Source organism: Schistocerca gregaria, chromosome 4, assembly GCF_023897955.1.
Source record: "Schistocerca gregaria isolate iqSchGreg1 chromosome 4, iqSchGreg1.2, whole genome shotgun sequence".
NCBI classification, from domain to species: Eukaryota; Metazoa; Arthropoda; class Insecta; order Orthoptera; family Acrididae; genus Schistocerca; species Schistocerca gregaria.
In genome coordinates, this window is record NC_064923.1 from 606,278,023 (window position 1) to 606,303,356 (window position 25,334).

Consider the following 25,334-nt stretch of genomic DNA (forward strand, 5'->3'; position numbering starts at 1 on the left):
ATATAGGAACAACCTGGCCACAGAGTTGTAGAGGACAGGCAAACCATTGACAATCGTGTCCGAAACAAACAGATCTGAACGAGAATAATGGCGAAGGACGTAAAAAAAATTGTCCAAATGAGAAATAAAAATAGTGTTGTATCAATGACTCAAAATACCTCAGATTTTTTCAGAAGAAGAAATAATTTTATTTCAAAACCATTTTAGTTCATCTCATGGTAACACGATTGACTTTAGAGTACTCTGTTTTATTTCTTATTTTATGCAAAAATGACCTTATATGCGAAGTTTGTATTAATTCGTGTATTTTATTCGAGTATATAATTACTTTTGTTCTAGTAACTTCCTTGTGCAGTTTAAGGACAGATTTCTGTCTTTACCATTTAGTATTGCATTAGCGACATTATGAATAGTTTTCTCTACGTTGGATTCCACAGGCTCTAAGAATTTGTTGAAGGTGTCCCAAAGTGACAGGTAACAGTCGGCCAAACTTTAAAAAAAATTATTAACTTCGAGTACAGATCTTTAGCGGCTTGTCATGTGGTAGTAGAGTATAACTGTGATTCAACAACATTTCTGCATGACCAGGTTTTCATTCTGGTATCAACAGCCATCACAGGCACACGTACATTGGTAGACATGCATAACAAGAAGTCTATATGGTCAATCTCTAACATAGTAAACCGTATGTATTCTAAATGAGGTGACAAATGAACTAAATAAGATTTAAACTGAAGGAGAAACAGCAATTAATTGCAAAATCCAGAATTTACTGCCGATCTATATTTCGGCTGAAGCATAGCCACCATCGGTGCTAAAACACAAAACTCGTAGAAACAAGAACAGGGTACAGAACATGTATACAACATAGATACAGGAATCCATATAAGTGGGAACACACCATTACGATAGAGTCATAATGGTCCCAAGGTGTCATAGCATAACATATGACAAAATGACATTAGCCTTTGGATGGCAGACACAAAACTGATGCCGTTGCTTAATTCCAACACAAACGGCATGCATATACGTTATCTAAGACCGAAAGTGCCCCCTGATGGAGTATACAATCAAAAAAATTATTTTTTAGTAGAATGTTAATCGGTAAATGGAACTTATAATAAGATGTGTCTGGGATATGGAAATTACGCAGAGACTATATAGTTTCATAAGAACTAGTAGCAGAATTTAAATGTAAGTAAGGTCGCAAAGCAGGGCCCACTCGCTTAGCCGGGCGGTGTGACGTACTGCTTTCCTGGTGGGAAGGGCTGCCGGTCCCCGGCACGAATCCACCCGGTGGATTAGTGTCGAGGTCTCGTGTGCCGGCCAGTCTGTGAATGGTTTTTATGGCGGTTTTCCATGTGCCTCGGCGAATGCGGGCTGGTTCCCCCTAGTCTGCCTCAGTTACACTACGTCGGACGGTCCACTGGGGGCTGAACCGCACAATAATCCTGGGTTCGGTGTGGGGCGGCGATGGGGTGAGTGGACTGCTGTGGCCTGTTGTGGGGTTGTGAACCACTGAGGACTCTCCGTCGTTTCTAGGTCCCCAGTTCAATGCAATACAAGACCGTAAAGAACACGTGCAGTTATATTGCGACAAACCACAGAGAATTTAACAATAAGACGATTGGATTAAACCCCGTTTACAAAGGATTCATACAACATTCTTTGACTTAATGTATGTCGAAAGGAACAAAACATTGTAAGACATAAAAAACGTAGAGCGAAGTAAAACAGCATTAAAATCGTGCCATGAAGGTCATGAAGCGGCTTCTCTGGGTTAGCATTTAAGCGAGGAGGTAATCTGGAGAGCGTCATACTAGAACACCAAAAATATTATGACAAATATACAGTATAGCCTCTCACATTCCTGTCACAAAAATAACTTTTTTATTTCTTTAAGAATATTTGAAGAACAATATGGTAGTGTGACAAGGTGTAAATCATTCTAGTGTCATTTTATTATGTGTTACGCTCTGACACATTGGAACCTTTGGAAATGGTATATTATTGGGAAGTTCTCACTCTTATGGATTTTTGTTTCTGTGGAACATATATACATTCCTGGAAATGGAAAAAAGAACACATTGACACCGGTGTGTCAGACCCACCATACTTGCTCCGCACACTGCGAGAGGGCTGTACAAGCAATGATCACACGCACGGCACAGCGGACACACCAGGAACCGCGGTGTTGGCCGTCGAATGGCGCTAGCTGCGCAGCATTTGTGCACCGGCGCCGTCAGTGTCAGCCAGTTTGCCGTGGCATACGGAGCTCCATCGCAGTCTTTAACACTGGTAGCATGCCGCGACAGCGTGGACGTGAACCGTATGTGCAGTTGACGGACTTTGAGCGAGGGCGTATAGTGGGCATGCAGGAGGCCGGGTGGACGTACCGCCGAATTGCTCAACACGTGGGGCGTGAGGTCTCCACAGTACATCGATGTTGTCGCTAGTGGTCGTCGGAAGGTGCACGTGCCCGTCGACCTGGGACCGGACCGCAGCGACGCACGGATTCACGCCAAGACCGTAGGATCCTACGCAGTGCCGTAGGGGACCGCACCGCCACTTCCCAGCAAATTAGGGACACTGTTGCCCCTAGGGTATCGGCGAGGACCATTCGCAACCGTCTCCATGAAGCTGGGCTACTGTCCCGCACACCGTCGGGCCGTCTTCCGCTCACGCCCCAACATTGTACAGCCCGCCTCCAGTGGTGTCGCGACAGGCGTGAATGGAGGGACGAATGGAGACGTGTCGTCTTCAGCGATGAGAGTCGCTTCTGCCTTGGTGCCAATGATGGTCGTATGCGTGTTTGGCGCCGTGCAGGTGAGCGCCACAATCAGGACTGCATACGACCGAGGCACACAGGGCCAACACCCGGCATCATGGTGTGGGGAGCAATCTCCTACACTGGCCGTACACCTCTGGTGATCGTCGAGGGGACACTGAATAGTACATCCAAACCGTCATCGAACCCATCGTTCTACCATTCCTACACCGGGAAGGGAACTTGCTGTTCCAACAGGACAATGCACGTCCGCATGTATCCCGTGCTACCCAACGTGCTCTAGAAGGTGTAAGTCAGCTACCCTGGCCAGCAAGATCTCCGGATCTGTCCCCCATTGAGCATGTTTGGGACTGGATGAAGCGTCGTCTCACGCGGTCTGCACGTCCAGCACGAACGCTGGTCCAACTGAGGCGCCAGGTGGAAATGGCATGGCAAGCCGTTCCACAGGACTACATCCAGCATCTCTACGATCGTCTCCATGGGAGAATAGCAGCCTGCATTGCTGCGAAAGGTGGATATACACGGTACTAGTGCCGACATTGTGCATGCTCTGTTGCCTGTGTCTATGTGCCTGTGGTTCTGTCAGTGTGATCATGTGATGTATCTGACCCCAGGAATGTGTCAATAAAGTTTCCCCTTCCTGGGACAATGAATTCACGGTGTTCTTATTTCAATTTCCAGGAGTGTATTTTGTACCTGTCTTTGATTCTATCTGTTTTGTATTTTAGAGCCGAGCATGACTATGTTTTCGTCTAAATATAGATTGCAATAAATTTTTGATTTTGCGACCTACCGCTGTCCTTCCTTGATGTTTAACAGTCGCTGCGTGCACAGGCATCCAATGGATTCCGACTTCGTTAAATAAGTTTTGTCACTTTATGTCGCAGCAAAAAAATAAAAATAAAAATAAAAATAAAAAATTAAAAAAATATGAGGTAGGTGTGCCCAACACCTATCGACTAGCGGCTTCATCGTCATTGCACTATTTTTCACAGACAGTGTTGATGGCGACCCTATACATTCAACAAGATTGGCCGTTTCTACAGTCGAGTGAGCTGTCGAACTGATTACGTCATTGGGTTCGCTTTTGGGAGAAAAGTGATACAGATCTCCATCCGGCTGTTCAGTTTTTGGGTTACCTTGCTCAGTAGATCTATTGATACAAGTATAGGTACAGTTTTTTTGAAGGAACATGGCTGATACCACTCCTATCTTTGTTGTCTCTGAGGTTGAGCAAGATCTTCAATGACGTCTTCGTTCACTGAACACAACTCACTAATCTTCCTTCACTCCGCGTCTACGATACCTGTTAGCACACCCTGGATAGCAAAGTAATTTCACTGAGATTAACATCTGGCTTCAGCTAGGTTTCCATCGCTAGTGGTATGTGAGCATTGTTATTGATTGTAAGAAATTTATTATTCTTTTTTTCACTAGATGATCCGCATACTGCTGATTTGGCGATAGAGTGCGCCAGAGCGGAAAACAGCACAATGTTCCGGTCTGAGGAAACGCCATTTGCGGAACCGCAGTAGGGGAAAATGTTACAGTTCGATGGATCTTGGTCTCACCAGTAACACCGGATATGGCATTCACGTACCTGATAGGGATAACCTCAAACAAGATGACAAAGTGGAGCCGTGTCACAACTACTCTGGTTTACACGCATGCCTTTCGTGTTATCACTACCGTTATGAGATATGACATCGCACTTGCTACAGAGGAGCTGCTTTTGATGATTGTACCGTGTTTGCTTTTTGATGCAGTTTTATACTGTTCAGATGAATTGTTTGCAAATTGTATGCTTCTGGCCATTAACCCCCAACACCCTGTTTTTGAACATAACGTCAGCAGTGAAACATGTCATTAATTATTGATACCATTCTTATCACCTTTGTTATACAGTACTTTCATTTAATCTCTCAGGAAAAAGTCTAATGATACACTACATTTTTCAAATAGGAATACACTTCCTACGTGACAACAGCTCTTTAGAATTTTGCTCAAAGTACTACTGAGTCCGCATCAGCTTATATTTTTGAGAGAGATTATAACTTTCCTTATTTTATTCGGGGAAGTGGATGGGATTACCATTTCACTAAATTTACCTGGTACGCCATCTAGCGAGGCCTGCGCGTCTTGGACTCAGGAGAGTCTCTGTGAACTGTGCCTGTTAAGTGGCTCTACGATGTTTCAGGTGTCTCCTGGAATCCATCTGACGCGTTGTTATCTGGAAGACAGGGTGTGGTTCACGACAGTCAATACTTGTGTCTAACTTTATTGCTTGTCACTGTAAGTAAATCAGATAGTGAGGACTGCTTTCGAATGAGAAGTAATTGTGAGAAAAAATAACCAAAATGTTTTTGATAACAAAGTTTATTCTCAATGAGTACTAATCTTATATGCGGTGTGATACAGACTTTCTGACAACCGTTGTGTAATGGGTAATCAGCAGACACAAATTCGCTCGCTGCAGAAAAAGGCGTCACTGCGTTCAGAATTTAGTGCGATTAATCGGCTCCTCGTACGTTCGTGGAAGCAGAAAGCTGTGCTGTGAGTCAGAGCGTCTGCTCGCTGGGATGACGCACGCTTCATTGGGCGTTCGCCGTAAAACGTGGCAAGCGGGTGGGCTTACCGCTCTCTGCTTACACCGCAGCTGTGGCTCACTGCTCGCGGCGCAGACTCCACCTTGCGTCTCAGCGACACAACTCCATTGCAAAATTTTTACAGCACCCTTCTTAAATTAATTAAGCGGGAGCACTGACAACCGCACTGTTGAACGTCTAAAACCCATCACCACCACTAACCATCGTCATCATCATCATGATCATTATCGACGTCATCACCTTCATCATCGTCATTTTCATCACAATCGAGACAAAGTTCCCTAGACACAATAAATTTCGTGAGAATCGCTTTATCCGTCTAGAAGTCTGAATCTTGGGAACACGAAAGCTATTAAGTTTTGGCAGAAGCTTTTTATCCTTCATAGTACAGTAGAAATTGTCAACTATTAACAGATTTGTACATATCATCAACGAAAAACTGATTGAGGACACTTTACTTCTACATATTTAGTGCTAAATATTCCAATGCTATTTATTTCATAATTATCACACCTTGTAAGTTAGGTCGCCATATTGACCAAGATAAGCTGCCAATTGAGTGTAAAAAAGTACTAACAGTGTCGACCACACAGAAAATCGTAAGGTATAAGATGTCACTTGATAGAAAACCATACCCATACTGCCAAAGAAGAGACTAAAGTGGAGAGCTACCTCAAACCAGTCTTAGAACTGAAGATTATAGAAACAAAAATACCGAGTTCAAATTTTAAAATATTGTATGTACGATTTTATTACAGTGGTGACAAAAAAAGTCAATGGCCAAGGTCACATGTTATGCACGCCGGAACTCATTCACAGTTTGTGACAGATGAAACTGGTAGCAGTTTTTGTTGTTGTTCAATGAGTAGCTTAGCTAAATGTTCAAATGTGTGTGAAACATTATGGGACTTAACTGCTAAGGTCATCAGTCCCTAAGCTTACACACTACTTAACCTAAATTATCCTAAGGACAAAAACACACACCCATGCCCAAGGGAGGACTCGAACCTCAGCCGACAGCATACAAGCATGTACAATCATGGACTTAAATGAGCGAGTCCCATTTCTTCCTCCGTCGGTCCTGACGCACTGTTTTCCTTTTCTCCGTCGCTAAATCCAATGACTTTAAAAGGGGGCCATCAATCGTGTTCACTAAGACGGTTCGCCGGGGATTGCTTTCCTGCTTGCACTCCGAGATACGTGACGCATGTCTTCGAACTCAAAAATATCTCATTTAAATCCTTTAATCACGTTAGTTACAGCCACTACCAAAACATCTGTCGAGATTAGACATAATTTGTTTCATCATCATGAGATGGAATGTACTGTTCTAAAACGTGTTGTATGGGCAGTGGATAATCATTGTATATTTATTAAGCTCTTTCCCATTTTAGCATACCTCAGCACAAAAACATAATGCATTCGCGATTCTACTCTGATCTTAACACTTCGTTTTACTGGTACTTATGGTGATAAGTCCACTTTCATCAGCGACATTTTTTTCTTAATCTTGTAAGTACATAAAATATGGGGATGCGCTGTTGTGATTAATTGCATGCTGATGTTCCAGTAGTACTACCTTTCGCTGTTCCGTCATCTTACATGTCATAATACTGTGTGAATTTACGACGTTATGTTACGACAACCTCTTGAACTCGCTGTTTCCTAATACAAATTTTATTTCAGGTTAAAAATAAATTACGCCTGCAATAGGAGCTCTTGTTGCACACGACATACTGCACGAGGAAGGGAAACATAAAAGGTATCTAACTGGAACATGAGGATACAACTAATCGCAGTAACATTTAAAATTTACGGAATTGTGCTGTGTGATAAACTACGTCTCGTCTTTTCTTTGGAATCAAGAGAAATCCACTGATGATGGCGAAATTTTCACTGAAACTATCTTGGGGATAAAACAGCAGAAAAACAGATTGCGATTTGTGAGTCTACCCCGATATAAACAATTTGCTATTAACAGTTATTTAGGGCGATAAGTTCACTTTGATCACAAATCACATATCAGGCTCTACACTCCGTACGGTGAAAACGGGGCCCAACAGGTGGCAGAGCAAAACGTTACTGGCGATACCGAAACAGCGTGATTTAAAACAACTGAAAAGTGGTAATGCCAAACGTATTAAATGCCATTTTTTCACAAAACGAGTTTTCAGTGCTATTGTGTATACGGCAGTCTGTTGTAACTGCCTACGCCTGTTACAGGTGCTGTATCACGCATAAAATGTTTCACACAGTCACTGTTAGATGGCGCGTGGTGTTTGTGCTAAGCAACGTTTCCCATTGGAGTTCCCAGCGCCATGCGTCAAGGTCCCCTCCGTTTAAATGGTGAGCAGTTTATGTAGTAAGCAGAGTGCATGTAAACTTTAGTTTGTGTAAATGAAACATCTTTGTAATGGAAGAACATAATTTGGGTATCAAAAGCAGAAAAAAGTAAAAAACGATATGGTCAAAATGTTTCATACTCATCTATCTCAAATAGCTATTAAAGATTAAGGACAATGGAAAAAGATAAATATTGCAAAAAGAAGAAACATCATAGCTGACATATGCAACGGCTAACTTAATCTAAAGAGCTGTCATTTTTATCAGTTTCAAAACAGAAAGACTCGTTGATGATGCTGTCATTTTTACCTCAAGAACAAGCGAATTCTACAATTTTGCTACTTCTTATCTCAAGTATGGAGTTGTGGGAGGAACAGAAGTCAATATTGAAAGATTTTCCCCTTGTATTTAATTCTGTTATTTTCTATTAAAAGTTTAAAAATATATGAGAAATGGCTTTTGTTGACTGGAGTTCTGCTGCTTAAAATGTTACTGCTGTATTAGGATAATTGCATTACCAAAAATAAAACGTAGTGTCTCAGTATTAATGACTGTTGAAAGACAAACTTGCTAATTGGTGCTTAGAAACAGTGAGTTTCCTGTAGTTGCACTAGGAACGTTCTTAATAAATTATTTATTTTCTAATTTGTGTCACTTTTCTGCAGCAATAGGATGAGTAACACAATACTGTGGTATCAGAACACCTTCTAAATATGTGGATAGATATAAGTTACGTGCAAAGAGAGGCTGATTCTCCTGACACAGGTGAGATTTGGCACTTACAAGGGGGAGCGTACGAAATCCCCGCCACCGATTTGATTCGTATCGACAGGCTGCGTTGGGCACTGCTAGGACCCCGACAGGTTTGTGAGTGGGAAGACGCAACTGTCGAACGTTTTCGGGAAAATAAAGTTTGAACATTTTACACGTGCTTAGCATACTTCGTATTTCGCTTTGATCAAGGATTCCGCAGCCAACCGAGTAAGCGCTTAGTTTCTTGAGCGCAAGGTCTGTGGCTCGAAACACGCTTCAAATACCATTTTTTTTAAACTTCATTCCCACGTATTTCTAACAACAGACGTGCCTGGTACGCCTCGAAATCTTTTGATGACCGAGCGTCGCTTACGAATGTAGCGCAAGTTTGTTTTGTAATAGACGCACTGAAAAATTCATGCACAGGCAAAAGTTCGGCGTGTATTACAAGTGTTGTGTGTCGCAGTAATTATTGCTTTCCATGTTTCTATGATCAATATTATCGTTCATCGTACAGTGTTGCATAGGTTACGCGTTATACTTGCCACATACGTAGACAAAATGATAATAAAATGAATATTCTGATTTGGTTGAAGGTACGATGTAATAATTTTATTGCAATCTCATTGCGAAAACTGTTTTCTCTGGTTTTTTTTCAGGATAAAGCCTATGAAAATAATAAATAAATCATTCAATAATGACAGCTTGTAAGGCAAGGATATTAGATCCGTAGACCTTGGGCTGCTGTAACCACCCGTTAACACGCTGGACTGGGAAGATGTCTGGCTTGTGGGGCGCTCAAATGCGCAGTCCTCAGCGCCCGTCAAAGTCACAATTTTTACACAGTCCAATTTGTACTCGATCCAGTCAAGCCACTGTAACGAATGGTCATTAAATGATGACGACAACACAAACACCAAGTCCCTGGGCAGAGAAAATCCCCAACACGGCCGGGGATCATCGAACCCGAGGCCCCGTGAGCCAGAGGCAGCAACGCTAGCCACTACACCACGAGCTCCGAACACACGCTGCGCTACGGATCATCTAAAATATATAAATATGTGTAAAACTTTCCAACTGTATTTCGTCGGAAACGGTCGAGAGTTGTGTCCTCCAGTTGAAGTTGCAGTCGTGCCCTGCACGTCCAGTCAATGTGAATCAAACTTGGGAGGGGGAGAGGGGGGGGGGGGAGGGGGTCGTACGGTCTCCTCGTTAGAAGGTGTGAAACGTCCACTCTTCAGTTGTAGACAGAGTTGGAAACAGTGAAGCTTTGCCATTGAGAAGTATACAAAATTGCGTTCCCTGACTACTACGTTCGACGCCCGAACTAGACGCTCAAGTCCATTTTAACTGTCGCGACTTTTCTTCCCCGTAGAGACTAGAGATGCTGATAAGGGCAAGCTTTACCTTTGAGTGTAGATCGTGTCTTGGGTGTGAAATAGTTCTCGATGCGGTATTGGTGAAGAGTGGGCGCGCAGCAGTTGAACATACCTTTATAGACAGCAGCGGCCGCTGCAGCAGCTGCGGCAGCTGCAGCCGTTGGGTCCAACAGGTGGGCGGCGGCGGCGTACGGGAGGCAGTAGCTGTGCGCGGGGGCGTACACGTGCGGGGGCGGCGCCCCGGCGGCCGGCGGCGGCTGGGGATGGCGGTAGAGCGGCAGCGGCCTCTCCGGCCAGCAGCTGCCGTACCTCTGCAGCGCGGAGGCGGGGACGGGAGGGGGCAGCGCCTGCCGCAGGTCGCACGGCGACGGGGACGGCGACGCCGACGCCGACGCGGACGCCGCCGAGTCGACGGAGACGACGTCGAGGCGTTCGCCGTCGGCGTCCGCGGAGTCGTCGTCGCCGCAGGAGTCGGCGGCGGGCGAGCGCGTCTGCAGGATGTCGTCGATGAGGAAGGAGGCCTTGGCCCGCGGGCCGCTGCACACGCCGCCCGCCATCGTCGCACTGCGAGATGAGGACGCGGCGTGGAGCGGTGCGGCGTTTCCCCGCCGCGGCGCAGACCGGCCGGCTGGCCGATAAGATACGCCAAAACATCATCGCCGCCTTTTGATAGCGCATTCCTCGCGGAGATGCGGACCGCCTCCCCGCCGCCGTGGTGGGGGAAGTCCCGCGGCTCCGAGCCGGTGCCCGGCCGGTAGGGCCTACTGCCGCCGCAGCTGCCGCTACTCGCTCCTCCCGTCGCCGCGTTGCCGGAGCGCGGACGCGACAGGTGTTCGTCAGCGATCTAACCAGCTAACGACAAGCGGAACAGGGAACAGTTTTCCAAACCAAAATAAATCCCATAACTTACAGGGGTACAATATTACTCGTTAATATACGTGCCAACTGTACTCTCTCGTACAATTATCAGGTACGAGGGGTAATCATAAAGAATTAACTGGCACACACGGTTGGAGAAGTGAAAACAATAGAGTAGGACCTGCGACATGCGGTCGTGCATTATCCTGCTGAAATGCAGAGTTTCGCAGGGATCGAATGAAGGGAAGAGCCACGGGTCGTAACACATCTGAAATGTAACGTCCACTGTTCAAAGTGCCGTCCATGCGAACAAGAGGTGACCGAGACGTGTAACCAAAGGCACCCCATACCATCACGATGGGTGATACGCCAGTATGGCGACGACGAATACACACATCCAATGTGCGTTCACCACGATGTCGCCAAACACGGATGCGACCATCATTATGCTGTAAACAGAACCTGGTTCAAAAATGGTTCAAATGTCTCTGAGCACTATAGAACTTAACATCTGAGGTCATCAGTCCCCTAGAACTTAAAGCTACTTAAACCTAACTAACCGAAGGACATCACACACATCCATGCCCGAGGAAGGATTCGAACCTGCGACCGTAGCAGTCGCTGGATTCAAGGATGAAGCGCCTAGAACCGCTCGATCACTTCGGCCAGCAAACAGAACCTGGATTCTTCCGAAAAAATGACGTTTTGCCATTCGTGCACCCAGGTTCTTCGTTGAGTACACCACCGCAGGCGCTCCTGTCAGTGATGCAGCGTCAAGTATAACCGCAGCCAAGGTCTCAGAGCTGATAATCCATGCTGCTGCAAACGTCGTCGAACTGTTCGTGCAGATGGTTGTTGTCTTCCAAAACGTCCCCATCTATTGACTCAGGGAGCGAGACGTGGCTACACGATCTGTTACAGCCGTGCGGATAAGATGCCTGTCATCTCGACTGCTAGTGATACGAGGCCACTGGGATCCAGCACGGCGTTCTTTATTACCCTCCTGAACCCACCGACTCCATATTCCGCTAGCAGTCATTGGATCTCCAGAAACGCGAGCAGCAATGTGGCGATATTATAAACCGCAATCGCTATAGGCTACAATCCGACCTTTATCAAAGTCGGAAACGTGATGGTACGCATTTCTCCTCCTTACACGAGGCATCACAACACTTTTCACCAGGCAACGCTGGTCAACTGGTGTTTCTATATGAGAAATCGGTTGGAAACTTTCCTCATGTCAAAATACATTAGAGATGTCGCCATCGGCGCCAACCTTGTGTGAATGCTCTGAAAACCTAATCATTTGCGTATCACAGCATCTTCTTCCTGTCGGTTAAATTTCGCGTCTGTAGCACGTCACCTTCTTTGTGTCGCAATTTTAATGGCCAGTAGTGTATAATTTTATGACTGCCCCAAGTATAAGGTGACGACCTTCAATTACCGCTAAGTGCAGTTCCAAATCACTGATGAATTATCCTTCCAGTATGTAATCACTGATTTACTTGTCCCATAGTAAAGGTCACAAAATATACGTAGTACGGAACTTAATCAGTCTAAAATGCAAGTAATTTTAAGCGTCCACAAATGATTTATTACCTGTCAGACAATCTCTGAGTTTTATCCACTCTTCGAATGTCATTGTGAAATACCAATTCTTATGTTTTATCCTGGTAGCTTTCGATGACTTGAACAATACTTAATACAGTTCCACAACGTGCTGACACCTTAAGGAGCTGAATCGCTTTCCGGCCAAATGTTCTTTTACCCAGGGAACAGGTGATAGTCACTAGGGGCCAAGTCAGGACTATAGGTGAGTGGGTGATTATGTTCCACTGAAACTGTTGCAGGAGAGGACCGGTTTGTCGAGCGATGAGTGGGCCAGCGTTGTCATGGAGAATGTGTACGCCCTTGCTCAGCATTCCTCTTCTCCGGTTCTGAAATGCCCATTTGAGTTTTTCAGAGTCTCACACTACCTGTCAGTGTTAATTGTGGTCCCAGCGATTCAACTCCGACAACGAGGTGAAAAAAGAGGTTCATAGCTCTCTGAGCAGCATGGCGGCGAGCTGGTATGACATGGGCATACAAAAACTGCCACAGCGACTACAAAAATGCATCGACAGAAATGGTAATTATGTCGAAAAATAGCTAAATGTTCAAGCTATAAACTGATGCACACCATTGTAGAAATAAAATGGGCTATGTACGTATACAAAAATAGGAGAGCTTACTTTTGGGATTACCCTCGTATTTGTGTTAAGTACGATTAAAATCGTTGAAGGAACGAGTGTCTTAATCCACACTGCGCTACCATCCATGATAGTTAGCAGAACCAGAACCGGATGGAATCCGAGCGGTGGATCAACGACCATTGGTAGCCTGAGCGTACTTTTTAGTCGGTTTTCCACGATTGTGTAGTCATACACAGTCCATCCTGTTGCGCCGGACGAAAATACAGTCGCCATTCCAACGGTGCGTCGTTTGGTTTTCCACAGGAGGAAACTGAGCGGAAAATATCAGTTCACTTAATTACAAAATACAAGAAGCCAAAGAAACTGGTACACTTTCCTAATATGGTGTAGGTGCCGCAATAAGGCATGGCATGGAACGATAGTAACTCTATGCCACACTGACGAACGAGCCATGCTGGCGCAGTGACGCTTCCTACAGCTTCGCTACGTCACTGCAGTCGAAGATCTACTTACGGCTGACCAGAGGAAATGCTCGGCCCTTTCGTAGTCACTGATGAACATGCCAATATTTTCTTAGATTGCCCACCATTTTATTAAATGTCTTAGGCAGAACTTACTGTGAACATTACGGCAATTATAACTCAAGTGAAAAGTCCCATTAATTTTGTCTGAATCAAATTATAGTTTAATGCTCAGAGACAGCTGTAAATACTCAAAACATTTCTGTGGCAGAAGACTGTACAAAGTTATTTAAATCTTCATCCCTACACTGAAGTGCCAAAGGCACTAGTACAGGCATGCGTATTCAAATACAGAGACATGTAAACTGGCCGAATACGGAGCTGTGGCCGGCAACACCTATAAAAGTCAAGTGTGTGACACAGTTGTTAGATCGGTTACTGCTGCTACAATGGCAGGTTATCAAGATTTATGTGACTTTGAACGTGCTGTTATAGTCGGTGCACGAGCGATGAGACACAGCATCTCCGAGGTAGTGATGAGGTAGGGATTTTCCCGTACGACGATTTCATGAGTGTACCATGATTATCAGGAATCCGGTAAAACACCTGAGGTGTAAACCTCGCGTTGGCATCCCACTCTTCGGACGACACCAGACGTCCAAACATTTTTAATCCTGAAGTATAAGCGCCATCACTGCAGTAACAAATGTGACAGCTTCAACTAACATATGTAAACAACAGGTGTGTATTCGACTAATCAGCTGTGAACAGCCAGTTTTAAGAAGTGGACGTGCGGCTGTTGTTGTGTAACAAAAGCAATGGAGCAACATATCTAGATTAGGTGTCCAAGACATTCTCCACAATGTTTCCAAGAAGAAGGAATTGTGTGCAAAATTTGTCCCGCAAACCTTGACATCCGGCAAAAACAACGGCGTGCAGCACCATACCGCCACTTCATTGAAATAAAAAACGCGGACAATTATTTTCTGGAACATTTGATAACAAAACGGCAAAATGGAGAACTGATTTATGATGGTCCACCAGAACCTAAGATGGTGCGAATATGAACTTTCGTCTGTTTTTTGTTAACTCTGTTTCTCAAAATTTTCGTCGGACTCGGAAAATATGATACAAAAACACTTAAAACACCATTACGCTACAAGAACATTTACAGGATTCGAAATGGAATGGTGCACACGAATGCGCTTGCTGAAGTTTACTGACAACTGTAGTGAAAGAAAGGACATCGAGGCACAAAGATAAAAGAAAATAAATTTGCCAAATCATAAAAATAGCGGACCAGCTTGGACGAGTAACATGCTTCGAAAGAGAGCCTTCTGAAAGTTTCTTCCACCGCTAATCCTGAACGGTAGAGAAATAACTTTTCCCTCCTCCTCACGTATCTTTGGGATGACGCCGTACCATGATCCCACTGAAACACAACTGTAAACATACTGTAATAGGAGGTCAGCGTCTCTCCATTTACTAAAGAAAGATAAGAAAAGTATTTTCTCTTGAGCTTAAATTCCAGGTTATGGTAAGAGTATCTTACAAGGACTTTCATATGAGAGTTCATTCCGAATAGAGCTGTTATATAGCCTGAGAATCCTAAACCAAATGCTGATATTATTACTCTGAATACTGTTGCATTGAGTATTGTTAATCACTTTCTTTATTTTCGTTGGCACATAAAATTATCCTCAATAGTAGCTCAGGAATGTACATAACTAAACCACGGTTGAGAAATGTGGTAAAACAAGTTTAACTTTTGGTTTGTATAGTTCTTATACCAGTGCAAGATGTAACTGCTTTAAAACGGACTTTTTGCCAGTTTTATGACAGCCTTAGGGGGTCGACGTATGCATATATTGTGGACAGCGATGTACTCCGAGGAAACCTATCACGCTTTAAAAAGTCATCTAAATGCTTTTAACAAAAAGATAATGTACAGATCTAGAGGTGAGACAATGGACATCGCTAATCAACGTGGGCCATATAAACTGGTTTCTCCTTCCCCGTGAACCATGGACCTTGCCGTTGGTGGGGAGGCTTGCGTGCCTCAGCGATACAGATGGCCGTACCGTAGGTGCAACCACAACGGATGGTTAGGACAGACAAACGTGTGGTTCCTGAAGAGGGGCAGCTGCCTTTTCAGTATTTGCAGGGGCAACAGTCTGGTTGATTGACTGTCCTGGCCTTGCAACATTAACCAAAACGGCCTTGCTGTGCTGGTACTGCGAACGGCTGAAAGCAAGGGGAAACTACGGCCGTAATTTTTCCGGAGGGCATGCAGCTTTCTGTATGGATAAATGATGATGGCGTCCTCTTGGGTAAAATATTCCTGAGGTAAAATAGTTCCCCATTCGGATCTCCGGGCGATGACTACTCAAGAGGACGTCGTTATCAGGAAAAAGAAAACTGGCGTTCTGCGGAGCGGAGAGTGGAATGTCAGATACCTTAAACGGCCAGGTAGATTAGAAAATTTTCAAAAGGGAAATGGATAGGTTAAAGTCAGATATAGTGGGAATTAGTGAAGTTCGGTGGCAGGAGGAACAAGACTTTTGGTCAGGTGAATACAGGGTTATAAACACAACATCAAATAGGGGTAATGCAGGAGTAGGTTTAATAATGGATAAAAAAATAGGAGCGCGGCTAAGCTACTACAAACAGAATAGTGAACGCATTATTGTGGCCAAGATAGACACGAAGTCCATGCCTACTACAGTAGTACAAGTTTATATGCCAACTAGCTCTGCAGATGATGAAGAAATTGAAGAAATGTATGGTGAGATAAAAGAAATTATTCAGGTAGTGAAGGGAGACGAAAATTTAATAGTCATGGGTGACTGGAATTCGAGAGTAGGAAAAGGGAGAGAAGGAAACATAGTAGGTGAATATGGATTGGGGCTAAGAAATGAAAGAGGAAGCCGCCTTGTAGAGTTTTGCACAGAGCATAACTTAATCATAGCTATCACTTGGTTCAAGAATCATGAGAGAAGGTTGTATACTTGGAAGAATCCTGGAGATACTAAAAAGTTTCAGATAGATTATATAATGGAAAGACGGAGATTTAGGAAACAGATTTTAAATAGAAAGACATTTCCAGGGGCAGATGTGGACTCTGGTTATGAACTGGTTATGAAATGTAGATTAAAACTGAAGAAACTGCAAAAAGGTGGGAATTTAAGAAGATGGGACCTGGGTAAACTGCAAGAACCAGAGGTTGTATAGAGTTTCAGGGAGAGCATAGGGGAACAATTGACAGGAATGAGGGAAAGAAGTACAGTAGAAGAAGAATGGGTAGCTCTGAAGGATGAAGTGGTGAAGGCAGCAGAGGAACAAGCAGGTAAAAATCCTTGGGTAACAGAAGAAATATTGAACTTAATTGATGAAAGGAGAAAATATAAAAATTCAGTAAGTGAAGCAGACAAAAAGAACTACACACGTCTCAAATAGGAGATCGACAGGAAGTGCAAAATGGCTAAGCAGGGATGGCTAGAGGACAAATGTAAGGATGCAGAGGCTTATCTCACTAGGGGTAAGATAGATACTGCCTACAGGAAAATTAAAGAGACCTTTGGAGAAAAGAGAACCAGTTGTATTAATATCAAGAGCTCAGATGGAAACCCAGTTCTAAGCAAAGAAGGGAAAGCAGAAAGGTGGAAGGAGTATATAGAGGGTCTATACAAGGGCGATGTACTTGAGGACAACATTATGGCTTGGAAGAGGATGTAGATGAAGACGAAATGGGAGATAAGGTACTGCGTCAAGAGTTTGACAGAGCACTGAAAGACCTGACTCGAAGCAAAGACCCGGGAGTACACAACATTCCATTAGAACTACTGACGGCTTTGGGAGAGCCAGTAATGACAAAACTCTACCATCTGGTGAGCAAGATGTATGAGACAGGTGAAATATCCTCAGATTTCAAGAAGAAAATAATAATTCCAATCCCAAAGAAAGCAGGTGTTGACAGATGTGAAAATTGCCGAACTATCAGTTTAATAAGTCACATCTGCAAAATACTAACATGAATTCTTTACAGACGAATGGAAAAATTGGTAGAAGCCGACCTTGGGGAAGATCAGTTTGGATTCTGTAGAAATATTGGAACACGTGAGGCAATACTGCCCTTACGACTTATCTTAGAAGAAAGATTGAGGAAAGGTAATCCTACGTTTGTAGCATTTGTAGACTTAGAGAAAGCTTTTGACAATGTTGACTGGAATACTCTCTTTCAAATTCTAAAGGTGGCAGGGGTAAAATACAGGGAGCGAAAGGCTATTTATAATTTGTACACAAACCAGATGGCAGTTATAAGAGTCGAGGGGCATGAAAGGGAAGCAGTGGTTGGGAAGGGAGTGAGACAGGGGTGTAGCCTCTCCCCGACGTTATTCAATCTGTATATTGAGCAAGCAATAAAGGAAACAAAAGAAAAATGTGGAGTAGGAATTAAAATCCATGGAGAAGAAATAAAAACTTTGAGGTTCGCCGATGACATTGTAATTCTGTCAGAAACAGCAAAGGACTTGGAAGAGCAGTTGAACGGAATGGACAGTGTCTTGAAAGGAGGGTATAAGATGAACATCAACAAAAGTAAAACGAGGATAATGGAATGTAGTCGAATTAAGTCGGGTGATGCTGAGGGAATTAGATTACGAAATGAGACACTTAAAGTAGTAAAGGAGATTTGCTATTTGGGTGGCAAAAGAACTTATGATGGTCGAAGTAGAGAGGATATAAAATGTGGACTGGCAATGGCAAGGAAAGCGTTTCTGAAGAAGAGAAATTTGTTAACATCAAGTATAGATTTAAGTGTCAGATAGTCGTTTCTGAAAGTATTTGTATGGAGTGTAGCCATGTATGGAAGTGAAACATGGACGATAAATAATTTGGACAAGAAGAGAATCGAAGCTTTCGAAATGTGGTGCTACAGAAGAATGCTGAAGATTAGATAGGTAGATCACGTAACTAATGAGGAGGTATTGAATAGAATTGGGGAGAAGAGGAGTATGTGGCACAACTTGACAAAGAGAAGGGACCGGTTAGTAGGACATGTTCTGAGGCATCAAGGGATCACAAATTTAGCATTGGAGGTCAGCGTGGAGGGTAAAAATCGTAGAGGGAGACCAACAGATGAATACACTAAGCAGATTCAGAAGGATGTGGGTTGCGGTAAGTACTGGGAGATGAAGAAGCTTGCACAGGATACAGTAACATGGAGATCTGCATCAAACCAGTCTCTGGACTGAAGACCACAACAACAACATACCTGCAAGACGTCTTACCCGAAGTTTATTCAGTTTAAAACTTCTCTGCCGTCTCTGACAGAATTACCATGTTGCCGATTGTCACTGATAAGTTTTATAGCTTTTGTTTGTTTCTCTCTGAACTTTAACCTCTTTCCACTTTTTCGTTAGTTTTCTTTTACCGTTTATGCAATCTAGGGCGTACAAACTGAATAGCATGGGATATGAGTTACAACCCTGTAATTCACGCTTAGCACAGTATTTGTTTTTGAATTTTTCTATATTATTCCTTGGTCATACATTTATATGTTCAAAGTTTTCTTGTAAGGGCAGATTAAATGAAATAATGTGAAATGATATTCTAGCAATCTACCAGAAAGCGGTTTAGTAGATGTTACAAAGTAGGCAACGCTGTTAATTTCATGGACTTTGAACTATATAGCTTCCAAAGATATAATCTGAATGGCACTAACATCTGATGGTACGAAAGGGAGCGATTTGGTAGTCGACAGTGAACAGAGGAGGCCATACACGATGCGAGTGCGAAGTAGAACGCAGATAAGGGTACACAAAGGGGTTGGTGCGGTTACGGTGTATCTAGCTTTTACGAATGAGTTATGAAGACGACAATTTCTTTCGTTTCTATTTCCCTTGCTAGTAGCCAATCGGATGATAACATACGATAGCCAATGAGAATTCGGGATTTTAATGATTTCATTTCGTTTCTACCACGGACAACAAAATAAGGGTAGTTATCACGACGTCAAAAATTTGAATCCGACGTCTGCCATATTAATTGCCCAAAAACATTACATTCAATTGTTTTGATTTTTCGAATCGTCGAAGTTATTTCATTAAAAATGCCAGCTGGCGTCCTTCACGGGTGTAGTGCTCGTTCTGATCGTAGTCTGAAGTGTTTCGTCGTATGTGTAAAATGCAAATGTCTTAGGAGAAAGCTAACAAATATTGGATAATAAAATGATAGCTCGTTAGTATACTTAGTTGGTGGAATATAAGGAAGCGGAAGATTCTTCTGGTAATGCTTTGTCGAGTAAAACTTGCCTGCTTTCCTCTTCCGTAGTCCATTTTAAGTACTTGGATGTTGTTTCTGCTTGTTCAGAGTTTGTAACTGAGTTTTCATTCATCTCGTCGTTCGTCTGTGCATCAAATTTAGACCAGTCTAAATTGGTCACACACTGAACGTCAGCCAGTTCTGGGGTACCCAAAACTTATTTTGTAGTTAGTCTCAATAATCAGTCGATATTGGTCTTATGACACAGAAATGGAGGATTTTTCTCTCATTATAATAAGAATAACTTTCAAATATTAAGTTCTTCTGGTAAACATAAGCGTCTGCTGTCCTGAATGCTATAATGTGTTTTACGGCCTCTCAGTGATTGTTTAAGTTGATGCAATTTGGATATGGTTTCTCCTTTAAGTTCGTTTGGTCTACTATTACGTTTTTCCTCTGATCTCCACATGTGCTTTCCCTAAAGTAGGCAATGCGTTTTTTATGAGTAATAAGACGTCTGCTGGTGATGTAATGCAGTGTCAAGAATGTTGGTTGTTATATGGTATCCTAACAGCCTATATTTGTTTATCTCTATTAAGACGCACCTTATATGCACAGGAAAAATCGTCATTTGCAGCTTCATCTAGAATTGTCCTTTGGTCTTCTTTGTATCACAGATTTTAGCCTGATAATTCCAGTCAGGTGAGTTCTGTGTATTGTAGGAAGCCATTTGATTGAATAACTTCATTAATCTATTCATTTCAATGAATTGAACATTCTGAAAACATCTCAGTCGTAAGCACTTGGACAGTCGTCACTCGCAACGTGACTCATGGTCTGTAATCTTTCTGAAGAACCAGAAATACGTCCCAAAACTTTTCTGTTCCTTGTGCTTCTGTTTTGTACAGGACTGGAACGTTCATCTGCACTGACATTTGTGATGCCCTCATTTCACTTAAGTGATACTTCCCGCACAGTCTCGCTAACAATAACACAACAGTTTTCTGCTCAAATTACAGAGAAAACTCCTTATACAGCTTAGTTTGGGTGCACAATGTGATGCAATTTTATATCGGTCTTTCCTTTCTTACTAAACAATGCAACAGTTCCAGTTTCGTTTATAATGTGTGAGTAACAGGCCAGTAACATGAAGCTAGAGCATTGTGAGATAAAACATAAAAGGAGAAGAAGAAAGCTCTAAGTGGATAAAGGCTCTTGATCACTCTTTCTCAGCATCGAGTGGACTTTGATTGTTTGTCTCAAGTACGTTAAACTTAAGCACAGATTTTCAACCTTGTTGATCGATTTTACAAAAACCAAATCTTGCCTCATCATAGTACCTCCATTCCTCTTATAAGGTGGCATTATGAACGAAATGTTAAATTTTTATGGACTCTGATGATCGTTACTCACATGTATGCTTAATATATACGTACTATTTATTATTATTCACACATGTTCATGATTGTACCTAACACGTACATTGTAGATAATGTGACCTTCCGTATGATAGATGAATGAATAAAGAAAATCAGTTGTTACATGGCATTTTAGTGTCATTATTGGTTTATCACAAAGCTTGATGTAGGCTTAGGGTCTATGTATTTTGAAACTATCAAAGCGAAATTCAGAAGTATAATCAGGCAGGTTATTCCTGAAAAACAGGCACAGGGAGGTCTTCGCAAGAAATATTCTTGGAAATTACACAGATACGCTAGTGTGAAAACGAGGCAGTAATTTGGTGTGAAAACCAAGTGTGAAACTACATGCTAGGCATTAAATGTTAATTAAAATATATATAAAACACCTATTTAACAAGCATTTACTTGTTACGGAGGTTATTTAAGCATTACTAAAAAATTGAGTTGCACATTTGTTGAGGCGAAGTACTCATTTACAGGGTCCAGCCTACTGAGACTATCCCTTCATTCACAATGCAGTCATTTGCACTAATTTATAGGAAGTATTAGGTTGAATGCTCATTAATATCGTCTGAACTATCTTCTGGTGACATTTTATGAATTACAAATTGCTGGAACATGCTTTCAAAAATGAATTTATACTTTTTTCTATTACTTTGTCACACATTGAATGACACTTCATAAGTAAGATTTCAAAGTGAGAAGATGTGTAAACTACAATGACACTGATGCACTGACAGTCCAACAACACAAGAACTCAATTCTGCATGGAGGTATATCTCCATGCTGCTCTATTCCTTCGATATTTCAAGAATTTATCACTTTGTTGGCATCCACAAGTCATGATAGCATGCCTTACTCATTTCTTTCGTCATTATACGCATTTATGGGCTAACTAGGAAAACGTAGGTATGTTTCTCTACAAAAGTGAACATTAAACTTGTGCATATGATTTGAAAATTGAGCATTTAACGAATACGAATCAGCGCCATAAGCAAACAAGCATTGTTTTCTGGGTTTTAGCTCCATATCGATCGACGCAAATACAGTAACAGAGGATTTAAATGTACTACGAAAGCATCCTTTTCATGTCACATTCTTCTATTCTTGAAATATATAAACAAAAAACATGTTAGTACATTTACGAGGGTAAGTGTTTCATGTTATTACATCAAATACGCATTTAACACCAGAAAAAATTTGGAAATGCCTTTCTGACACTATTTAACTAGCGAAACACTGTAATATTTAAAACAGCTGTCACGGGCACACGACAGTAATTACGAACAATAGGCAATCGTAATCGTCTCCTTGTAAACAGTAGTCTGCTAGTGTTTTGTAGTGTCTGCCATGGCGGTGACGGTTTCAAAATAACGTACAGCGTAAGTCTGTAACACCATCTCCCCTTATTTTTGTCTTCGCGGTTTCTGCGCAAGAAGCTGTTTGGTTACTGGTGTCAGTATGTGGGTGTTATATTGACGAGTTGTGCAACGGACTGATCTGACAAGTACCCTTTGGCTCCTGCAAGAAGCAATTACCACTCCACACTGCTACAGAAGTCAGGCAGACGCTCTTAACGTACTAACTTTCAGCAATAAATATCTTCTGGAGTCGTCCGCTATGGGGAAAAGACACAAAAATATTCTATTTTCTTATGTAACTAGTGGGATACTTGGGTACTGGAGTATTGGTAGTTAGTGTAGGAAAAACATTAAACGAACGGAAAATATTATTTATTGCAAAATTAAAAAAAAATCGAATGAAACTTTTATTTATAAATTGATACATAAATTTCGGGGCTCTTTTCGGAATAGGAGGTTACCTCTTATGGATAGGAATCCTGTTAACAACATTTATATGCAAAGTGTGAGAAAGCTCTTTTATCCCTTTTCGTTGAGAATGTTATTTACTCGGCAGAATGGCTAAGAGCCGCGCCTACTCAACTTGAATAATTATCTGACTGACTTTTTCTAAGTACGGTCGAGGCTGTCGCGTGAGAAATGTAGTGAAGTGACGTGAATGAAGTATGTTATTTCTAATGAAGGAAAGATTGAGCTCACCTACGCTCTAGCGCGCAATACCGTGAGCTGCGACGACTGGTGCCTGCGTCGTTCGCCGCTGAAAAATAACAAAACTATCTCTTTCTATCTGGATTGAACTTCGCCAATCGAACTCCCACTACGCCTTGATGAAGTCAACGACTCCTATCTGCCCCTAGTCGAACTTTTGGTGTGGTACACCAGTCAGATAACCAGTCCACAGCGATGTCACTCAATGTTCGCTCGCTCTCTCTGTGTTCACACACAGTGAACAAACGGTTAATCGCAAGCGACTCAGTATAGAGTATCACTCCAATTCGCTAGTGACAGAGATGTTCTCTCAGTGCAGTACTGAGTAGAGACTTTGCTCCTCACTCTTTGCGTACACGCACGAACGCACTCGCTCCCGCTACGTGTTCCCACTACAAGAACATCACCGGAACGACTGCCCTCCACTCAAAAAGTGAAAGGGTATGTCAGAGACTGTCTTTCCCTATCTCCTCTGGCTCATTCCGTCAGAAATAGTCCAAAAATCAAAAATGGTTCAAATGGCTCTGAGCACTGTGGGACTTAACTCATCAGTCACCTAAACTTAGAACTACTCAAACATAATTAACCTAAGGACATCACACACATCCATGTCCGAGGCAGGATTGGAACCTGCGAACGTAGCGGTCGAGTGGTTCCAGACTGTAGCGCCTAGAACCGCTCGGCCACTCCGGCCGGCCGGTCAACCAATCAACGTACTCTTACAAACAGGAGAATGCCTAAGCTGACCAATCCGGAAATATACAGCATCTGCGTTAGGCGTTTACTGTCCACTTGTGAGAACTATGAAACTGCGCACTAGGTCTGTCAAAAAATTGCGTATGCTGGGACTCTCCCAAACAATACAGCGGGTTTTGCATTTAAGGTGAGCACGATGGCCATTATCTCTTTTCTCTGGCAAAAACTGTTTTGGTCCATGGGCGGTCGGCCAGCCTGCGCATCTGCATGCTAACCCACTCTCCTATGGACTTCCCAGCGGGCTGGTTGTCTCCAGCGAACAAAAACTCCTGTGGCCATCGTGTCTTGAATGTTCGTGTACGCCAGCCTCGACTTTTTCATCTCGGTGCGCACTTGCGATTTATTTATTAGATTTGCATATCGATTAAATGGAAGTATGTAAATTGACTCTGCCCTATAGAGTCTGGGCTCGAATGAAACGCCTTGATATGCAGAATACGATAGTGAGGTCGGAGTATGTAAGAACTGAAGGTCAGGAGACCACGCCAGCTTACACCGGTTTCGTACTGTTTTTGCACAAGAAGCAATTTCGTATTTTCTGGTTTTGTAAGAAGAGTCTCGTAATAATTTTGCAGGTTGTACGTTTATTGAAATACTGTGAGATTACTTGATACATTGTTTCGTATTTCAAAGTGGCAGTTATAGGGTGATGTAGTGAGATGGTGCATGGATTGTGGACTCATTGCTAAATGTCTCGGCCAAGGACGACTGCGGCCCAAAAAAACAGAATTGATGGACTGCAGTGGTTACGCAAGCAGACTTCACACATTTTTCAAGTCGTTAGTTGGTTTGTGGGAAGTAGAGTAAGCATGGGAAACAATTTGAAAGTGACGTATTTGAAACTTCCTGGCAGACCAACACTGTGTGCCGGACTGAAACCCCAACTCCAGAACTTTGCCTATCGTGAGGAGGTGCTCTACCAACTAAACTAGCCAAGCACAACTCACGGCCTGTCCTCAAAGTTTCAATTCTGTCAGTAACTCGTCCCCTACCTTCCCAACTTCACAGAAGCGCTCCTGCGAACCTTCGAGAACTAGCACTAGGAAGAAAGGATATTACAGAAATACGGCTTAGCCAGAGAATGTTTCCAGAATGACATTTTCGTTCTGCAGCGGAGTGTGCACTGATATGAAACTTCCTAGCAGACTAAAACTGTGTGCTGGATCGAGACTCGAACTCGGGACCTTTGCTTTTCGCGGTCAGCACGAGGGTTTCTGTGAGATTTGAAAAGTAGGAGACGAGGTACTGCCAGAACTGAAGCTGTGGGGACTGCTCGTGAGTCATGGTTGGGTAGCTAAACTGGTAGAGCACCAGCTCGCGGAAATCAAAGGTCTCGAGTTCGAGTCTCATAACGGAATACAATTTTAGTCCGCCAGTAAGTGTCATATCAGTGCATACTGCGCTAGAGAGTGCAAATTTCATTCTGGATTGATGCATCTGTTGGTAG

General features: G+C 42.9%; 1 protein-coding gene across 1 annotated transcript in view; it reads right to left on the reverse strand.

The window, feature by feature from the left end:
* LOC126267054 (hematopoietically-expressed homeobox protein HHEX) overlaps positions 1-10,431 on the reverse strand; it is a 153,301-nt gene extending 142,870 nt beyond the window's left edge. Inside the window, exon 1 of the mRNA XM_049971893.1 lies at positions 9,982-10,431. Within this exon, the coding sequence (XP_049827850.1) occupies positions 9,982-10,426 (445 nt within the window). The 5' untranslated portion in view covers positions 10,427-10,431. The remainder of the gene's footprint in view (positions 1-9,981) is intronic.
* Between the last annotated feature and the right edge of the window lie 14,903 nt (positions 10,432-25,334).